A 21441-nucleotide genomic window follows, 5' to 3' on the forward strand; every position below is an offset into this window, starting at 1 on the left:
TTCCATAGACTCTGCTGTCTCTTGACTACTCTGGGATTTTCTAGCAAAAGGAGACATTTGATTCTCTATTGGTCAAATAGTATATGTCTGTCAGTTTATTGTTTACCTAGTAATTCGTTTTACCCTACCTTCATCCGAAGGATCTATTATTTTTTAATAGTTAAATACATTCTGAGTAACAGGGTACAAAATAATTGTGCAGGAAACTTAAACAAAGGTAAAATAAGATAAGGAAAATAGAATGAGAGGAGGGATATAGTTAATTTTTTAAATGCCCCCCGAAGTCCCATCCTCCTGTTTGAGATGGGGTACTCTCTCGGCTCTGTACTTCCTAGCTGTCATCTAGGGGCAGGTGGCACAGAGAGAAAAGAAATGGATGTTATGACCCACATACTGAATAGTCAAACTCTGAATGATCAAAAATGCCTCCTAAAATTCAGTGTATTTAAACAAGTTTTTGAAGGTATCCTAGAATTCATGGTTTTTGATAACTCATAAGAACATTTTATTAATTCTAAAATACTATTTTTTCCTTAAAAAATATTCAGCAGACTTCTGCTGGAAGAGGGAAAGTTGTTTGTTGACTCCAATAGTTTTTTTTTTCCAGAAATTTTGCCTGCCAGTGATCTGGTTACATGTCATCTTGTTTTAATATCAATAGAGTGGCGCTCAAACGCTGGTACAACATATGATTTGAAACCCTTAACTTGGTGCTGCTGCCACTGTGTTACTGACAAGCTGTGAACCTGCATTCTCTGCCCTCAGATTGCCCACCTTTAGAAGGATCAGTACCTCATCTGCGAACTGCATCAGGAGACGTAAAGCCAGGCTCCAAAATCAGTCTGTTCTGTGATCCAGGCTTCCAGATGGTCGGGAACCCCGTGCAGTATTGCCTGAATCAAGGACAGTGGACACAGCCACTGCCTCTCTGTGAACGTGAGCTGCCTTCGTTGAAGGCGTTTCAGTAGCTCTTGAAAAATGCTGGAACCCTAAGAACACTTTTCAGGAATGCTAGATAAAAGTGAAATACTGCATATGCATAGTAGCCAATATAGCAGATATTCACTGAATACTTCCCTTGTGTAATGAAGTGTGCTGGGCACCATGAGGGAGGGGGGAGATGAGGATCCAAAGAGCCCACCACCTGTGAAGGCACCCAGGTGACCCAAGGAACTGGATGGAGGGAAAGACAGGTGTGAGGGCTGGAGCCCAAAGGGAGATGGGTCACTGCTGGGTGGGAAAACAGGAATAGATCTCTTAAGTTGGATACACCCAGTCATTCATTTATTCAACAATTTTGAAAGTACCTAGTGTGAGTGTGTGCTAGACACTGAGCTAAGTTCTGGAGATGCAGCAGTTGGGGAAGAAAGTCTCTCTTCTTTTGGAGTTTACATTGTAGTAGGAGAGGCAGAAAGTAACAAGTAAATATAATATTATTTATTTATAGTAAATAAGAACAGCAAGGGCCAGAAGTAAAGGCTCTGAAGAAAACTAAAGCAGGGTAGGGAGATAAAAGTGAGAGGGTGGGGTGGAAGCAGGACTGCTGTTGTAGATAGGGTGATCAGAGAAGTTCCTCCAGTGCATCTCTTTCCACCTGATATGTCATATATTTATCTGTTTCTTGTGTCTCTTCTCTGACTAGATAGTACACTTTATAAGGCAGGGATTTTGTCTGTTTGGTTCATTACTGCAACCTCAGCATCAGGACAGTGTGTAGCAGGTAGCAGGCTCTCCATAAATATTTTTTTAAATGAATGAATTGCATGCCTACTGTGAGCCGGACGCTCTGGGCACAGGTATGGCTGTAGCCTGTCACCACTCCTAAGCGTTCTCAGTCTAATGTTTGTGTGCAATGAAAAGTTCATGCTTAATTCAACTACAAGTTTAATATAAGTAAAATGGGACTTCCCTGGTGGCGCAGTGGTTGAGAATCCGCCTGCCAATGCAGGGGCCACGGGTTCGAGCCCTGGTCCGGGAAGATCCCACATGCCGCGGAGCAACTAAGCCCGTGCGCCACAACTACTGAGCCTGCGCTCTAGAGCCCGCGAGCCACAACTACTGAGCCCACATGCCACAACTACTGAGCCCGCGTGCCTAGAGCCCGTGCTCCACAACAAGAGAAGCCACCGCAACGAGAAGCCCACGCACCCCAACGAAGAGTAGCCCCCACTCACCGCAACTAGAGAAAGCCCACACGCAGCAATGAAGACACAGCGCAGCCAAAAATAAAATAAATAAATAAATTTATAAAAAAAAAATAAATAAATATAAGTAAAATGTTCATTGAGTATGTTGCTCCTAATGTAGTTGTCACATTACAGGCATTAGCTGTGGGGTGCCACCCCCTTTGGAGAATGGCTTTTATTCAGCCGAGGACTTCCATGCTGGCAGCACAGTGACCTACCAGTGCAACAATGGCTACTACTTGTTGGGTGATTCAAGGATGTTCTGTACGGATAATGGGAGCTGGAATGGCATTTCACCATCGTGTCTCGGTGAGATAAATCTTGGCAATTACTGTGTGCATTTAATTACTGCATGCATTTAATTACTGTCTGCATTTACTCTAACTCTGTGGGAGACAATTATCCCAAATTCCTGAGGCTTTTATGGCATGCCTTTCTTAATTTCGTCTCATCCTAGTGAGCTCTGGGCAAGCCATAGTGACAAAGCAGCTATCCATAGACATGCCAAACATGTTTTAAATTTTTACCAGGCTCAATATTAAGAATATTTATTTCTGTTCTACTTATTCACCTATAAACTGGGGAAATAATAGCTCTTATTGTAGATCTGCAGTGTGATTATGACTATCATATCTAAATTTCATAAAAATATATATCAATATATAGTGTGATGCATTAAATGATATGTAATGATTTAAAAGTAAAAACAAGTGTTTGCTACATAAGACAGATCCATCAACTTTACTATCTGTAAACTGTCTTCATTTTAGATGTTGATGAATGTGCAGTTGGGTCAGATTGCAGTGAGCACGCTTCCTGCCTGAATACAAATGGGTCCTACATCTGCTCGTGTGTCCCACCCTACACAGGAGATGGTAAAAACTGTGCAGGTAACTAGGCTATGTGTAATTGGGAAGTCTATTTCAATTTTTTAGTTCAAGTATATATTGTAAATGTATGTTATTTAAAAGTAAGACGAATTTTTAACTTCAAGGGGGAGATGGAAAAGAAAAACCACCTTTAAAAGGATACATAAGCAGAGAAAGACAAATATTATATGATATTACTTATATGTGGAATCTAAAAAAAATGTTACAAATGAACTTATTTACAAAACGGAAATAGACTCACAGACATAGAAAACAAACTTATGGTTACCAAAGAGGAAAGCAGGGGGAGGGATAAATTGGGAGTTTGGGATTAACAGATACACACTGCTGTATATAAAATAGATAAGTAACAAGGACCTACTGTACAGCACAGGGAACTATATTCAATATCTTGTAATAACCTATAATGGAAAAGAATCTGAAAAAGAATGGATATATATATATATATATATATATATATATATATATATATATATGTATAAGTGAATCACTTTGCTGTACATGTAAAACTAACACAGCATTGTAAATCAACTATACTTCAATAAAAAAAATTTTTTAATGATACATAAGCAACAATTAAAGGTGCTTTAAACTAGCATTGTGCTTTTGCTAACTTCCCAATTTCTGAAAAACAAAACTGAGAGCCAGCTTTATCACCAGACTGTTTAAGAAATATCTACATAATAGAAGAATAATAGAGTGGATTTAGAAATATAAGCAATGGCCTCTACTGCCTCAGTCAGAGCAAATAGGATGCTTCATCACCTCTTCACCTTCAGTATCTTTCCTCTGCCTCAGGCACACAAAATTATATCATTGAAAAAACACAGACAATCCTGCCTTACACATCTCTATGTTTTGTGATAACCCTTATATATCTTTCTACATTAGTTATGAGAAAGCAACTACCAGAAAACAATTAGACAGAAATTAAAGAGGAATTCTCAAAATCAATCTTATAATTGCTTTTACTTTTTGCAAGGGTTTCAGTTAAGGTCCTTGGCTTATAAGCCAAAAGGATCTTCAGAAAGATTAAATCAGTATATCTTCCCTTTTTGAGAATTTAAGTATTTATTCACTCCTCTTGTTCAGCTCTAGCCCTAAATCTCCCTTTAACTTTTTTCCTTCCCTAGAAGTAGTGACTGACCCCAGATCGACACATAGGAGGCTTAGGATCTGTAGGCTGTTTGGAAGGGGCGGCTGGGAACTTCTCCTAAATGTGCTTTGGGACAGCCTTCACATCAGCTTGAGAGAAGGTCCATTGCTCTTAAAAAGTGGGTATGAGGTTGGGAGAAGGAGGACTTGCTGAAGCCCTTATGAGCCATGCCCAGGCGCCACCACTGCTTCCTCGATAAACAGCTTCCTTTTGGGACTGATAAATTTAGTTTCTTTTTCTTATACATTGCTGTTTCAAAATGCTGTTTTTAAAACGCCTATTAAATGTATGTTCTGGTCTAATCGGCTAGTGTGTCCCTGGACTTCATGCCTTTCCCTTCAAAAGCTTTTTTTTCCTCCTCAGGATTTAACTGGTACCTTAACTGTAGTGGAATTCTTTTGCTATGAGACCTTGCATGGTTGTGTGAAAGCCACCTACTGACCCACAAAAACTGTTTCTCTCTTTCAAGAACCTATCAAATGCAAGGCTCCAGGAAATCCAGAAAACGGCCACTCTTCCGGGGAGATTTATACTGTGGGTGCTGAAGTCACATTTTCATGTGATGAAGGACACCAGCTGATGGGGGTAGCCAAAATAACATGTTTGGAGTCTGGAGAATGGAGTCATCTAATACCGTATTGTGAACGTATGTTGAGTAAATTCCCCCATGTTTATGGTGTTTGGCAATTCTGGAAAGTCAAGGTGGAGAAATGCCAAGTGTTATGTTGTCTCAGTGTTCTTTGTATTTAAAGCCCAGTATCGGGCTTTTATTTAAATGTGACCAAAAACCTAGAGCTGCCCTTGAGCTTTTAGAGATTTTTTACACATACTGGCTAAGAAAAGCAATGCCTTTTGCTTCTCCTCCCTTAAGCCGTTTCCTGTGGTGCACCAGCTGGCCCAGAAAACGGTGGCATTGATGGATCTTCATTTACCTATGGCAGTAAAGTAACATATAGGTGAGTGTCTAAGATTAACACTGCATTGTAGAGTTTGTTGATTACACGCTGGTAGCGATAGAATACTGGAAGAAAAGACAAAGAGTAATCCCAGAGGATGTTTTCAAATTAATATGGAATTAGTTGAATTACATGTTTGGGTTTGGATCCAGAGCTCCAGCTTATAGCCAAAAATATTCATTAGCTTGCAGGGCCTTCTTCCACGGCATCCTAGGGACTCATTCTAGACAGGACCACTCTCAAACCAAGAATTTTCTGTTTGCCAGAAACAGACTCACAGACATAGAAAACAGACTTGTGGTTGCCAAGGGGAAGGCGGGTTGGGGGAGGGAAGGATTGGGAGTTTGGGATAGTAGATGCAAACTATTATATAGAGAATGGATAAACAACAAGGTCCTACTGTATAGCACAGGGAACTATATTCAATATCCTATGATAAACCGTGATGGAAAAGAATATGAAAAAAGTATGTATATACATACGTATAACTGAATCACTGTGCTGTACAGCAGAAATTGACACAACGTTGTAAATCAACTCCAATAAAATAAATTCTAAAAAAAGAATTTTCTGTTTGCAGCTACTAATCCATGACACAAACTGCAGACAAGCCAAATCCTAAATCTGTCCTTCTGTTTATCACTCAGCAGGATCCCTGTGAGCAAGATGCATAGTATTCAACCCTGAAAAAATTTTTTCAAAGCATTATTTCAGTAGGAAAAAAAAGTGCTCTAACAATATGTGTAAATTCTTGATCTTTTTGGAAGTTTCGGCACAGATAAACTTATGCAAAATAAGACATTCTGTTCTGTCATTTTCTTTTCTCTTCATTAGGTGTAACAAAGGATATACTCTGGAGGGTGAGAAGGAATCATCCTGCCTTGCTAGCAGTTCTTGGAGTCATTCTCCTCCCTTGTGTGAACTGGTCAAGTGTTCCAGCCCCGAAGACATAAATAACGGGAAATATATTTTGAGTGGGCTCACCTATCTTTCTACTGCATCGTATTCGTGTGAGAAGGGATACAGGTACAGTCCTAGACACCAGCCAAGCTTCCTACAATACCCTGTTCCTCATTATTTACTCAGTGGGTTTCACTTGCATGTGACTGGCTGGCTTGAAATACAAGTTTTTAAATGAAAAAGATATTCTCAAATGTGTGTGCTTCTTGAGGCTCAGCCTATAGTAAATGCCCAGGGAAATATTCCATCTAATTTTGACTCTGGGACCTCTAATTCAATGTTATAAACATTCAGACATTAAGCAGGAAAGCAAAAAATGTTTACGAAGCATAACACAACACCTAATAAAATGCTTTAGTGATGGGTATTTTGGCAAACGAAATATTGCATAGGATGTCGTAAAAATCATGTCAAGATAAGGACCAGGGTCTTTAATACTGTTAAGAGGTTAATTTGATTAATGGGGTGTGTGTGTTCAAAAAGAAGGGACAATATCTCTGGTGGTCCTGTAGTTAAGACTTCACTTTCCAGTGCCACGGGTGCGGGTTCAATCCCTGGTCAAGGAACTAAGGAATTTGTTAATATTGTAACAAATTCAATAAAGACTTTAAAAATGGTCCACATCAAAAAAATCTTAAAAAAAAAAAAGGGCTTCCCTGGTGGCTCAGTGATTAAGAATCCGCCTGCCAATGCAGGGGACACAGGTTCAAGCCCGGGTCCGGGAAGATCCCACACGCCACAGGGCAACTAAGCCTGTGTGCCACAACTACTGAGCCTGCGAGCCACAACTACGGAAGCCCACGCACCTAGAGCCCATGCTCTGCAACAAGAGAAGCCACCACAATGAGAAGCCCACGCACTGCAACGTAGAGAAGCGCACGCACCGCAACGTAGAGTAGCCCCTGCTCGCCGCAACTAGAGAAAGCCCACACACAGCAACAAAGACCCAACACAGCCAAAAATAAAATAAATAAAAACAAAACAAAACAAAAAGAAGGGACAATAAAGAGTCGGGCTGTGATCAAAAACTTGGCCAACAGGATCTGACATGAAACAGATCAAGTGAACAGAAAATGGAGTGAGTTGTACAATCAAAAGTTGGTTGGCAAGTGAAGGTGGATAAGCCATGCCGTAGGCCTGCGAGGTTTTTAAATTCAAAGGAAGACCAGAGGTCAGAGTGATGAGCAACACGGTTCAGATGCCCAGGCTAATGGCAAGGACAGTGCCCTCTGACCTCAGTTACCCTGACTTCCTGGGTGTCTGTCTTCCTTATCACTGGATCCTAACCAGCATGTTACCCCTTCTCATCCAAGTAATCTGCTAATCACAGCACCACCAATGAGCACATTGAACCATTTTATTTTGCACCCCAGTTATGTTGTTTTAGCCTACTCATAGTTTTAAGTGAATCTATAGCCAGCTGAGATTTCCCTTTAAAAAAAAAAAAAAGTGATTGATTGACTGATTGATTGCCGCGTGGGATCTTAGTTCCCTGACCAGGGATTGAACCTGTGCCTCCTGCAGTGGAAGCGCAGTGTCTTAACCACTGGACTGCCAGGGAAGTCCCAGATTTCCCTTGTTTTTATATAAAGCAATAAAATGGGAAGAAACTTTATTTTTATGTATTAAAATTCCTCAAGTGTCCCCTATTCTCTCCTAAGTCCTTCCTAGTTCACCTCCAAAGCAGTAAGTAAATAGCCAACAAAAGAGGTGGCACCATTCTTTCCTGTAGCTTGCAGGGCCCTCTGGTCATCGAGTGCTCGGCCTCAGGCAGCTGGGACAGAGCGCCACCTACCTGCCATCTCGTCTTCTGTGGAGAGCCACCGGCCATCAAAGATGCTGTCACCACCGGGAGTAACTTCACTTTTGGGAACACTGTCACTTACACTTGCAAAGAAGGGTGAGTAAACCCAATGAAGGAAAGGAATTTTGGGAGAGGATGGGCCCAACCGCAGATGGGCTCCATTGAATACTAAATTAAATTTCCTGGCAGCCAAAGCCAAAGAGAGCTTTATGTTCTTTTCTTACAACAGAAAGGGAGCATATTCCCCTGTGGAAACAATGTTTTCCTGGAATTAGAGTAATTTATCAAATTAGGCCTTGAATAATGGACATTGGGCAATGCAGTGGAAAATATCTCTGTACTTTAATTAAAGATGCAAAAAGCATATTTAAATAGGTATTTGTGTATTTATCCTCTGCCAAACCAAATGCAAGACGTAGGTCACAACATAAAAATGCCACATCTGCATGAAAAAAAATATTTAAAAGTTCAGATTTAAAAATTTTTAATCTCATTTAATTCAGAGGTAAAGTGTAAAAAAACAGGAACAGATTACAAGGTGCTTTCATACTCATTATCTCATTTTATCCTCACAAAAACCGTGTAAGACAAAACAGAGAAAGGAGAGGCTCCCTCTGGGATGGTGGTCTGCTTAGGGTCTCAGGCAGGCAGTAAAGAATTGAGGGGTGATTAAATCCCAGATCATCTGACTGGCATTTCATTGCTCATTTTTTTCCGTGCTTCCTCAGTAAATGTTTTCACCAGTAATAGTTTATAACTTTCACACTCCAGATTTACCACAGATGCTTTTCATACAGTTGGAACGAGTGGCAGCAGAGGGGCTGCCATTTTCTGGATTTGTGTCTCAGCTCTATCATTTACTCACTGTGCAGCCCGGGGAAAATGGTATAACCTCTCTCTGCTTCTATGAGTTCATTAAAGGTTGATACTCCTTATGGATATTGTGAGGAGTAAAATGATATACTGCATGGACTAGCCAGAAAATAATAACACAACAAGCTGTGCCACTATTATGATGTTAGGACAGAAGAGAGGACACAGTTTCATGAAAGTAACATGAAAGTTGAAGTTGTTTTCACCTAGATAGAAGACCGTTCCACTAATACAGGCCACCAGCAGGTGGCAACAATATTTTCTTGCAAAAAACTTGAGAGTCAAATACTCACGTAAATAACTGACAGAAATCCCGGCTCTTAACACCTTCTTAAGTGAGAAAAGAAATCTTGAATATTAAAATGTCAGTGTAAGAATTAGCTTTTTAAAATTTATTTTGTTGAAGTATAGTTGCTTTACAATGTTGTATCAATTTGTAGGAATTAGCTTTTGATGGCCCCATCTCTCCCCTGTGGATTGACTCATTTAAAAATTGCTTCGTAGCGAACTACATAGTACTATTTAAGATTAGTCATTTAAATGTTTGTGAAACCTTATCGATATAAATGTTCCGAATAATAACTAGATATTGACAACTTCTGGGTTTTTTTCTGATTAAGAAGTAATGTATTATCACCATATAAAACTAGAAAATAAAAATATATTTTTTTAAATTGCCCAAAGATAAATGATACTTTACTATATCTCCTACTAGAATTTTGTCTTTGCATGTACTTTTAAAGATCATGCTCTTATAAAAATTCCCATTTTTCTTTTTTTCTCTATAAATCATTCACTTATATCATAAGAAGAGTTCTATATCTGCCTAATGTTAAGTCTGCATATTATACAAAAAGGGTTTGTTAAAAGAAGCAATAAAGACAATAATGAAAATCACAACAAACCCCTGCATTCATAGGGGGTTTTACATTCTTCAAAGGACATTCCTGTGAATTATCTCATGTGCTCCCTTCAACAAAGAGGGGGATTTTGAAGAAGATATATTATTCCCACTTTATAGTTAAAACATAAAAGTGTTGGGCCACGTTATCGTACAGATCCCTTCTGCTCTAAGCAAATAGACACCCTGTGGGAGCTTTCTTCTCATTGAAAAGATGGAAACCAAATCTGTCACCTCAGTCATATAGCTGTTAAAGGGTATGAGGCCATTTTTTATAAAAGTGCTTTATATGTGCATGAAGGTACTATATAAATATGGCTTTATTAATATTTTCTGTGTCATCATTATTGTTATGTAAAGTGATGACATTTTAATAATATAGGGGAAACTATCTTAAGTAGTTAATCAAATTAATAGCAAGTACACATGGTCACAAATCACTACCACTCATGTTTTTTTCCTAAAAGAAAAATATCAATAGCTATTAGGAGATAGTTTCATTTTTCTGAAAGTAAAAATTTTGGTGAGAGGAAGAACACTTTGCCCCTTTACATACACTTACTCTTAGAGTGTTATGAGGGTGGCCAGACTGGAGAGCTCTGTCTTATTCCTTTTTTCTGGACAAATGCCTAATGAAACATTTAAATATACAAAAGAGCACAAAACCAAATTAATCTCTATTTAAAATTACCTGTGTATCCACTGCTGAGATAAAAGTACATGTTAAATTTTTGCCATAGTTATTGTAGATCTCTCTTTATAAAAGAAATACAGTATTACAAAAATAACTAGAAGCCATTCTTATCACTTTCTCTTCTCAAAGTAAATGTGCATTTTTTTCTGTGTTACATATGTATGTCCTCATCAACAAATAATCTGTTGATTTAAATGTTTTAATTTTCGTGTACGTTGTTTCATACTCTGAGTATCCTTTTGAAGCTTGATTTTCATTTAACGTCATGTTTTTTGCCTTTGTTGATAAATGTAAATCAACAGAATTCATTTTAACTGCTGTATAGTGCTTCCTTGTCCGAATGAGCAATCTCTAAGTTACCCATTTCCCTGCTAGTAGAGGGTTAGTTGATTTCCACTTTATCTGATGATACAGCAGTGCTGAAGTAAACATCGTTGCACATCTCCCTGTCCATAGAAGGAAGAATACCTCTGGCCTAGACACCAGAAGTGAGAATTGTTGGGTCATGAGGCATGCATATTTTTAACTTTATATTAGATAGTCCTTAATATTTATCAGTCGTTTCCTTTAGAGTTTGTTTTTTGTATGTGTCAAATTTACGAAGTTTTTCCTACTCTGAGATCATACTCAATTTCTTTGCTTTTCTGCTGAACAACTCAAAGACCTTAGAAAATATTTGTTTTTGTCACCCCTCTCATCTTAAATGTCTTATCACTATCTACATTTTACTTCCCTCTTATTTTACAACTTTCCAAATTAGTCATTTTTTTAATATACTCAATGCTTATTTAGATTTACTAACATTTTTATGAATCTTTCATAAAAAGCATTCATTTTTATGAATTGCTTTTTCCATCCCACTCCTTCCTTTGGGTTTAATGCTTCTACTTCCTGAAGTACATCCTTTATATCTTTCTTTTGGCAAGAGTCAGTATGTTACACAATCTTTGTCTGAAAATAATAGTATTTTACCCTTGCTCTTGAATTATAGTTTAGCTGGGTATACAAGTCTACATTAATAGTTTGCTTCCATAAACATTTTTGAAAGATCTTTCCATTGCCCTATGACTTCTAGTGTTTCTATTGAGGATTCCGTCAGTCTAATTTAGTAGCCCTCAACCAGGGGCAATATTGCCTTCCAGGAACATTTGACAATGTCTGGAGATGTTTTTGGTTGTCCCCGTTGAGGGAAAGGTGCTATAGAAGCTAGTGAATAGAGTCTGGGGATGCTGCTAAAACATCCTACAATGCATAGGACAGACCCCCACAACAAAGAATTTTCTGGTCCAAAATGTAAGTAGTGCTGAGGTTGAGAAACTGGTTGAATTGTTGTTCCTTTATAAGTAATGTGTTTTCCCTTTATTTATTTTTTTAATTTGTCTTCGTTGTTTTGGTGTTTCTCTAGGGTATGACTAAAGTTGTACTAATTGCCATTCACCTTGTTCAGGGCTCATTGTACTTCTTACATCTGAGAATTTGTATCTTTCACCAATTTTAGAATAAGCTATTTTCACTTTAAGTATTCTTTCTTCTTAACTTTCACTTTTCTCTATTTCTGTAAGTTTTATTAGATAAATATTGGAGCTTTTACTTCTACTTTACATGTTTATTAACCTGTCACATTTTCTATCTCTTTAAAAACTTGGGTTGCATTTGGATAATCTCCTCACATATATCTTCCAGTTCACTAATTTTCCTTTCTACTATCTATAATCTGCTTTTGAAATGTGTCCCCTTTTTATGAATTTTTATTTTCTATATTTTTACTTTTAGAATTTCTCTTTATTTTTCAACTATTTCTTTTTACATAGTCTCTTCCTTTTAAATAGGATTTTAAGGGTTTTTGTCCTTAATTATTTGAACATATTTATTTCATATTTTTCTTAGATTTTAGACCACTTTTTCTATTATCTCAATTTATTGGTGCCCTCATCTTGCTATTTGTTCTGTCTACTGACCCATTCATGATGGAAAGCGTGCATGTGTGTTCTGTAATTTCAGATTCTGTCCTTATAGTGTTTGGGACTTGTTTGATCTGTGACAGTCCTTTAATGGTCTGAGTATAAGGATTAATTTTTCTTCTAGGTGCCCCAGGAGTATCACCATCCAAAAACTTAATTTTACATTTATTTATCAGTTCAAAGGCTTTCCATACAAAATGAGCAGTATAAACCCTACCCTCAAGTCCACATGACGTGCAGTCCTGGGTTCTGCTACCTTAGCCGGGACTTTGTTTTTCCAGCCAGATTCCCAGCAAATACAGAGATCTCACTTGTCATCTCACTAGGCCTCTAGGTGGAATTTTTCTGGTGAATATCCTTTCCGTGTATGTCCTTCTAGGACACAGATTCTTGCCAGAGACTCAGCTATTACTCTCTATTTCCCCTTTCCTGTCCAATCCAAGGGCGACCATAGCATTCATTCACAGGCTTACTTTTCTGTTTTTAATTTCCTCTTCATTTCTGGGACATAGAGATTTCCTTTCTGGTCAGCTAAGCTATGCATTTAAAATAATTTCTGTTGTATTTCATCAAGTGTTATATAGGGAGGGTGTTCAGACAATATTATAGCCAGAACTAGAAGTCAGTGCTTGTCCTCTCTCTCTTCACTCCTTTTCTATCTCTCCACACCAAGGGATTGATTAGCATAGGTCAACATGCATTATGTCTTTTCTATTGTAGGATGGAATCACTGTGTTCATGTCATGGCTTTTGTGTAATGGCTTTGGCATCCTGCTGTCTCCTTCCACTTCCTAAGATGCTGTTGGCCTGATAAGAATGTTAGGGCCTATTTCCCTCCCTAGCCCTGTCAATTCCCTCTTCTCCCTTGGGGCTGCCTAACACAGACCACTGACCTACACACCGTTTAAGCTACCCACTCCTGTTTATTGGGTGCACATACACACATTCTTGTTTTGGTCTCAATATTTTTGTCTTCTCTTATTGGTGGTGTGCTTTGCATGGGCCTTTCCTTGGGTTAAGAAAAGAAGACACTCTCTCAAGATTAGGATAGAAGAGCAGAGACTTTAGGAGACTGGAGTAGTAAGATGAATGCCAGAGAAGAAAAGGAATAAGTCTGATTTCTGTCTCCTGCCCTGAAATTGGCCTTCCAAATTCACCTTTTATCAAAACATTACACTGGTGGTTTTCAGCTTTTTGCCTCAATTAATAAAATGGTCACTTGTTTCCCATTTTCCTTTTCATCCTCATGTATACTCTCTTGGTGAGAAACTCAGTAGGAAGGAAGGGTCATTGACATCCTAACATCCTGATAGAATGTTTCCCTTTTGAGTCTTCTCAAATATAGACTTTTAAATGCAATTACTGAATATACTACGATAACATTTTTGTAATCTTTTTCAATTGAAAACAGAACTAATTACTGATACAGATTTATACTTTCTATTGCTCTTATTAAATTGCAGCCCTTTAAATATCTAGTATGCTGCTCTTTTAAGACTCTTTTAAGGTTCTTTTTCTCAGAAGAGAAGAGCTAATAACCCACTGGGGAGCCTTCTCACAAAGCTTCCCAGGCCTATGCCTGTTAGTAGGCATTCACTCCATGAATCAAATCACTGAAAATTGCATCTGGAGATTACTCTGCCCATTTTCAAAGGATTTTTTGTTATCATTCCAGAAGTATGATAATGTATTACAGCCAGTGTATCCTAAAATGTGTCATTCTATGACATCACTGTAATATCGATGGGACAATTTTCCTTGGAATTATGGAGGAAAACAACTTGTTTTATAATACGTATGGCCTGATTTTTAATAACAGACTGCAAGGGTGTCCCCGGTGTCTCCTGAATGAGAATACAAAAGGTCACACAGAGTAAAATTAAATATTTCAATGTTTTAGATTTGTACCAATTCCAGTTTTTCCTGTTTTAGTAGCCAACGTATATAGGATGTATCTTATCATCTGTACAAAACTTTATCATTTTTAAGTGATTCTTTTACATAAGCAGGTGAAATATGTCTTCCAGAAATCTTAACACTCATTTTGATTTCTAACATAATGAAATGGTGTGGCAGTTTGATCAGAGACCAGTTATAGTTCTATCTAGGCAATAACTACAAATTAATTCCTCTGTTTTTTTGGCATTCAGAGAATATATCCTTCTTTAGCATCTTAAAAGACTAACTGATACATATGTTTCAGAAGACAGTTATTTTTGATAAGCCTCTGTCCCCATCTTCACTGAATATGCTATCTAGTCTAAAGCATTGGCTTTATTTCCACCTTTTTGAAGCCACTCAGTGTAAATTCCTCTGCTCCTCTGAAATGCCAGCCATTCAAGTATTGATAGCTTGGCCCCAAGGTTCTACAAATGGATCATTAAAGCTAATTGAGAGGTTTCAGTAAGGGATCCCAGCCCCTTCATAACATTTCCATGACTGAAAAATGATCCTACACTCTGGTTAAGATGCCAAGCTTGCAGCTTTGGAAGTGAAGGTGTAGGGAGACAGACGTTTCAGCCAGCTCAACCTCAAATCTGCCTTTCTCTTTCTCATCAATGGGCATGATTCCAAGTCTGTTCACTCTCAGAGTCACTCTCCTCTGAGCCTATTCCAATAGGTCTATAGCCCTTTTTGAATTGTGATACCCAGAGCTGAATGTGCAAATTAGAATGTAACTGCAAGAGAGATAAAAACACCAAGTCTAGGGACTGACACATGTTACTTAAAACATAACAATTTATTTCATTTCTCTTCTTGTCTTTCTGGATAAATGAGTTTCTAAAGATGCAGTAACCCTTTTAAGGATGTCACCATTGACTCATTCAACTCATTCGAGGAAACTAAAGTCTTTCACATTGGCTGCCACTAAGCCAGGTTTCCCTTTGTGCAGTTTTTCTTTATTATCTATATACAAGACCTCCCATTTTATCTTTGTTAAATATTACCTAGTAAGATTAGAAACACTGAACTGCCCTGTTAAAACCCTTATCCTTCACCCTACAGTTATGTGTTGCTTACAAACTGATGGGCTAAGGACAGAGTTCTGTGACATTCAGAAGATACAAAACACCCAACTAGCTTACTTCTATTAACCAATACTCTTTGGGTTATCCAGTTAATAAACCACTTAACTATCTTTCTGTTCTAGCAGCATTTCTTCTGCTAAAATCTTATGAGAATCCTTGTCAAAGGAACTGTCAAAAACCATTTCCAGTTCATCTGTGCCTGCCACATCTTCACCCATTAACCATCACAACTGTCAAAAACACACAAGATCCTAGTGACCACTGCTTCCTTTTCCAGATGTTCATAGGCCATTCCTAACTATTTGTAAGTCCCCAGAAGTCCCCAGCTATATCACACTCCCATTTCTTTGCTCCTGTTACTTGTCTTCCTTTCCTGCTTCTTTCACGACTCCCCTCAAAAGCTATTTCATCTGGGACACAAAGTACATGCACTGACATTGCCTTGTACACTAAGGAAGGGATTCTAGCACATAGCATGGCCGAATTGCCTAATGAAGAACTAAATGTTGATTGAGAATCATAAAGAAAAGTCAAGTTCTTAAGTCAGAGAAAGGGATGGTGTCAGTTCTAGGAAAGTATGGATAGTATTGAAAATGCATTCTTTAAATTCATTTATTCAAAATACATATATTTAGTGGTAATCTTCCGTTATATTACAGAAGAGCTTTTTGCTGTGATTTTCCATTAGGGAAGAGTCATTGGTGGAGATTTTCCAGCAGATCAGGGGTCAGAGGCCTAACAAAGTGCTGCCAGATTACAAAACTCTGTTCTTGTGTCCTCAAGAGGCTTTGAGGAATAAGGAAGATTCTGGAGGCAGAGGCTTCTGCCTCACAGCAGCCAGTCCCATTACCTAAAGGAAGCACTCTATAGATGGCACAATGGATCCTAATAAATCAGGGATGTCTCAGGTGATGTCTATAAACTTCAGCCAATGAAATATGGTAGCAACATCAAAGGACCCCATGAAAATAATGATGCATGGTTCAAAGTGTGCAAAGGATGTAAATTGTGCTATAAAAATATAAAACATCAAGAGCCTCTATAGGAAGCATCCTAAATGCCCATTGACAGACGAATGGATAAAGAAGATGTGGTACATATATACAATGGAATATTACTCAGCCATAAAATGGAACGAAACTGAGTTATTTGCAGTGAGGTGGATGGACCTAGAATCTGTCATACAGAGTGAAGTAAGTCATAAAGGGAAAAACAAATATCGTATATTAACGCATATATGTGCAATCTAGAAAAATGGTACAGATGAACCGGTTTGCAAGACAGAAATAGAGACACAGATGTAGAGAACAAACGTATGGACACCAAGTGGGGAAAGCTGGCGGGGGGTTGGGTGGGGATGAATTGGGTTTGGGGATTGACATATATACACTAATATGTATAAAATAGATAACTCATAAAAACCTGCTGTATAAAAAAAAGTAGATTAAACCAAGGATGTGAAAACTCTGTTCACTGAAACTACAAAACATTGATAAAATAAATTGAAGAAGACCCAAAAATAAGAGCCTGTATAAATGGAGCACATTCTACACAGGAATAGCAGAGCCTAGGCACTCAGACCTAAGGCAATGTATTTTTAATAATAAAATTATGCTTGTAACATACTGTCTTTGTATATCTTCCTGGATTCTTTAAGACAGAAGCCATCCAAAAATTTATTCAGCTCAGATTCTTATACAAAGAACTGAGCTTTTCCACAACAATGAACTGCAGCAGACCCTAACTGGAGACTGTGCTCAGCTATTGGGGAAGGCTATGAGTATTCGCTTTGAGACCACTTCTATCCATAGCACAATATATGACTGTAGGTAGGGTAGGAACACACATCTCTGATGATGCTCTATCATTTTTTCCTTGATCTTTCTGTTTCCTATGGATTTCCTAAATCTTGCCAGAGCGGGTGAAGGAATTCCAATCTCTCTATAAGAGCCGATTCCTTATAAAACGAAAAGGGACCTCAGGAGAAATGTTTGCTAGCTAATGACTTAAGAATCTTTGCTGAAGGGCAGGTCAGATAAGTTGTACTAATGACACTGCCATACAGTTTCCACAGGACACCCACCGATTGCGATCTAACCGACCTCCTTTTAAAAAGGGAGAGGACATTGCAGCACTATTTACAATAGCCAGGACATGGAAGCAACCTAAGTGTCCATCGACAGATGAATGGATAAAGAAGATGTGGCACATATATACAATGGAATATTACTCAGCCATGAAAAGAAAATTGAGTTATTTGTAGTGAGGCGGATGGACCTAGAGTCTGTCTAACAGAGTGAAGTAAGTCAGAAAAAGAAAAACAAATACTGTATGCTAACACATATATATGGAATCTAAAAAAAAAAAATGGTTCTGATGAACCTAGGGGCAGGACAGAAATAAAGATGCAGACGTAGAGAATGGACTTGAGGACACAGGGAGGGGGAAGGGTAAACTGGGACGAAGTGAGAGTAGCATTGACATGTATACACTACCAAATGTAAAATAGATAGCTAGTGGGAAGCAGTTGCATGGCACAGGGAGATCAGCTCGGTGCTTTGTGACCACCTAGATGGGTGGGATAGGGAGGGTGGGAGGGAGACGCAAGAGGGAGGGGATATGGGGATATATGTATAGGTATAGCTGATTCACTTTGCTGTACAGCAGAAACTAACACAACATTGTAAAGCAATAATACTCCAATAAAGATGTTAAAAATAAATACATACATACATACATACATACATACAAAGGGAGAGTCATCTCCTAAAAAAAAAAAAAAAGGAAGAGAGATAGAGCAACATCATGGGAAAGATAGAAGGGTTGGAATCCAGTAAACCAAATTCAGATCCTAACTCTGCTGCTTGCACCCATGTGACTCTCAGCAGATTTCCTAGCCTGTCTGAACGACCATTCACTCATCTGCAAAATGAAGAAATTAATATTTCTAAATAGGGTTCAATTGGTGCCAAATTATTTTAATCCCCTTATGCTTCATTATTATCAAGACGGACTGATCGGATGTTAGACAGTCCTTTCAAACTCCCTGTCCTCTTTCTCTTCAGTACGAAAGTGAGAATGAAAATCAGAATGACTCAAATGTGATTATTCTAATACTGCGTATCCTAATATTTTGTTCTGCTTCATTGAGAGAGCACTTGAGCATAATTTAAGATTTTTGTAAATCATCAATCTATCATCATATATGGGGAAATACCTGTGAATAAAGAAAGCAAAATTTATTCGTGCTGGTTGAATAGCAGAGCCATATGCAGACACAGCTTTTAATGCTAACCACATGGTTAAGAGTTTAGGAAACAATGGAGACTGAAATTATAATCCCTCCTTTAAAGTTCATTGATTATAAGCAAGTGGATAACTAGGAGTTATATGCAGGCTACCTGTGGTTCATCAGAGCTTTTGTTTCAAAGACTGGTGATCAAATTAAGCAACGGAAATCATCTATAGATAGATGAAGTTTCAACTTTGAATTGAGTCAGACAGGACCGTAGCTTAGTCCTCATTTTTATTTTTAAAGAAATGTGTAACAATTTTTAGAGTTTCTTCTTTTTTTTTTTAACATCTTTATTGGAGTATAATTGCTTTACAATGGTGTGTTAGTTTCTGCTGTATAACAAAGTGAATCAGCTATACATACACATATATCCCCATATCTCCTCCCTCTTGCGTCTCCCTCCCACCCTCCCTATCCCACCCCTCTAGGTGGTCGCAAAGCACTGAGCCGATCTCCCTGTGCTATGCGGCTGCTTCCCATTAGCTATCTATTTTACATTTGGTAGTATAAATAGCAAAATCCACTTCCCTTTCTGAACAAGCCCTAATATTAATAACAAGATGTATATCTTAAATGAAGGTCATTTGATCAATAAGCTCAAATTCAAATCGTAAATATTGTTTTAAAGGATAAAGGGTAAAAGTAAAGTCATTGGTGGAAAGATTTAAAAAATAAAAGCAGAATAAGAAGATGCAAACACCTTTTCTCAAATAATGTGCTTAGTTACTGTTCCTTTCTCCCTCATCTCATAGCTACACCCTTGCCGGTCCTGACACCATCGAGTGCCTGGCCAATGGCAAGTGGAGCAGAAGTGACCAGCAGTGTCTGGCTGTCTCCTGTGATGAGCCCCCCATTGTGGAACATGCCTCTCCAGAGACTGCCCATCGGTTATTTGGAGACATTGCATTCTACTATTGTTCAGACGGTTACAGCCTGGCAGACAACTCCCAGCTCCTCTGCAATGCCCAGGGCAAGTGGGTTCCCCCCGAAGATCAGGCCATGCCCCGTTGTATAGCTCATTTTTGTGAAAAACCCCCTGCTGTTTCCTACAGCATCTTGGAATCTGTGAGCAAAGCAAGATTTGCCGCAGGCTCAGTTGTGAGCTTCAAATGCACGGAGGGTTTCGTGCTGAACACCTCAGCAAAGATTGAATGTCTGAGAGGTGGGCAGTGGAGTCCTTCCCCCATGTCCATCCAGTGCATCCCCGTGCGCTGCGGAGAGCCACCCCGCATCATGAACGGCTATGCGATTGGATCAAACTACAGTTTTGGAGCCGTGGTGGCTTATAGCTGCAGCAGGGGCTTCTACATCAAAGGGGAGAAGAAGAGCGCCTGCGAAGCCACGGGACAGTGGAGTAGCCCCATACCCACGTGCCACCCTGTATCTTGCAATGAACCACCAAAGGTTGAGAATGGCTTTCTGGAGGTAAGAGACTGATTCACAAGTGTCCATGGCTTTCATCGTTTACAGGGCCAGCCCACTGTGGCTTATTCAGAAGCAGGGACATGAACAGACTAATAGGTGAATAACAGAAGCCGCTAAATCTATTGGTGGTAAATATTGGAGAGAATTTGATAGAGGTCATGAATCCTTTTAATCTATAGCTTTCTACCTTCTACTAGCATATAAGCACTTGAAACACTTTATAACAATATCTTAGCCCAGCTATGAAGTTAGAATAAAATAGTTTTAAGAGATACTATTTTGATTTACAAAAAGTTATTCCAAGATGGATGTATTGTTTATAGAAATCAAGGTCTAAATGGAACCTAGAGAAATCTGTTATCATTTCTTATTTTTAGACAAAAGATGGGGGTAAACCATCCATTCACCATAAGGTGGTTTTTGCAGTTTTCTTTTAGGGAACCTAAAGGTAATTTCATCAGGACAAAGGGTTTTGTCAGATCCACACATATCCTCCTTTCTCGTTACTATGTGTCTTCTCATTAAATCTATCAAGAAAACAGGAATAACAATCTATTCCCCCAAATCAAGAGTCATTTTAAAGACAGTATTCTAATTAAACACTTTTTTAAAACCCACGCATACATAGTGCCTTTTCTCCTTTATATTCTAAAACAACAGTGAATGCCTTTTATTTAAGACTTTTGCTCAGATGTATTAGCTTTCCATTGGAAGAAGGTGTCTAGTATATGTAAGGAGGCTTTCTTCATTTATTCATTTAACAAATATTTCTGAAGCTCCTACGAGGTGCCAGGTAAGCACTGGAGATCTAGTATTTAATAACACGGATTAGGTCTGTGATGGCATGGTGTTTACATGCATGTGGGGTACCCAAGAAATAGATAAATAAACAAAACAAATAATCATGTCCAAATACCAAGAAGTTCACTGCACCACGGAAGCTATACGTACCATTAACAAAAGAACCATTGCAATCTTTTTAAAGTTTTCAGAAGTAATTCATCTTTGTACTGCCTAAAAATGACCTCTTACTATGTTATTCACTTATATATTTGAATGTTGAGAGTATGAATATTAAATTTTTTGTTTAAAAGGTAAAATATTACTTTTTATTTTCCACCCTTATCTTATGGCAGCAATTTTTTAAAGTTATATTAAGAATGAACACAAAACTCTGACAGTAGGTCCATATCCATAAAAAAGTTGTTTTTCTTATTATCTAAGCGTAAACAAATGTATGTTTGTGTAAGTTTCCTTTTCTGTGAGTAAAGCAACAAACTATAGCACTGCTTTGGTCAGTGAGATTTTTTT

General features: G+C 38.3%; 1 protein-coding gene across 1 annotated transcript in view; it reads left to right on the forward strand.

Moving 5' to 3' along the window:
• SVEP1 (sushi, von Willebrand factor type A, EGF and pentraxin domain containing 1) overlaps positions 1-21441 on the forward strand; it is a 196701-nt gene that overhangs the window by 127938 nt on the left and 47322 nt on the right. The window contains exons 30-37 of the mRNA XM_082469099.1: positions 766-936; positions 2322-2495; positions 2957-3076; positions 4702-4878; positions 5104-5188; positions 6023-6214; positions 7881-8048; positions 19458-20130. Coding sequence (XP_082325225.1) covers positions 766-936; positions 2322-2495; positions 2957-3076; positions 4702-4878; positions 5104-5188; positions 6023-6214; positions 7881-8048; positions 19458-20130 — 1760 coding nt within the window. The remainder of the gene's footprint in view (positions 1-765; positions 937-2321; positions 2496-2956; positions 3077-4701; positions 4879-5103; positions 5189-6022; positions 6215-7880; positions 8049-19457; positions 20131-21441) is intronic.

The sequence above is a fragment of the Balaenoptera physalus genome (assembly GCF_965194825.1).
Source record: "Balaenoptera physalus genome assembly, chromosome: 7".
Classification (NCBI taxonomy): Eukaryota; Metazoa; Chordata; class Mammalia; order Artiodactyla; family Balaenopteridae; genus Balaenoptera; species Balaenoptera physalus.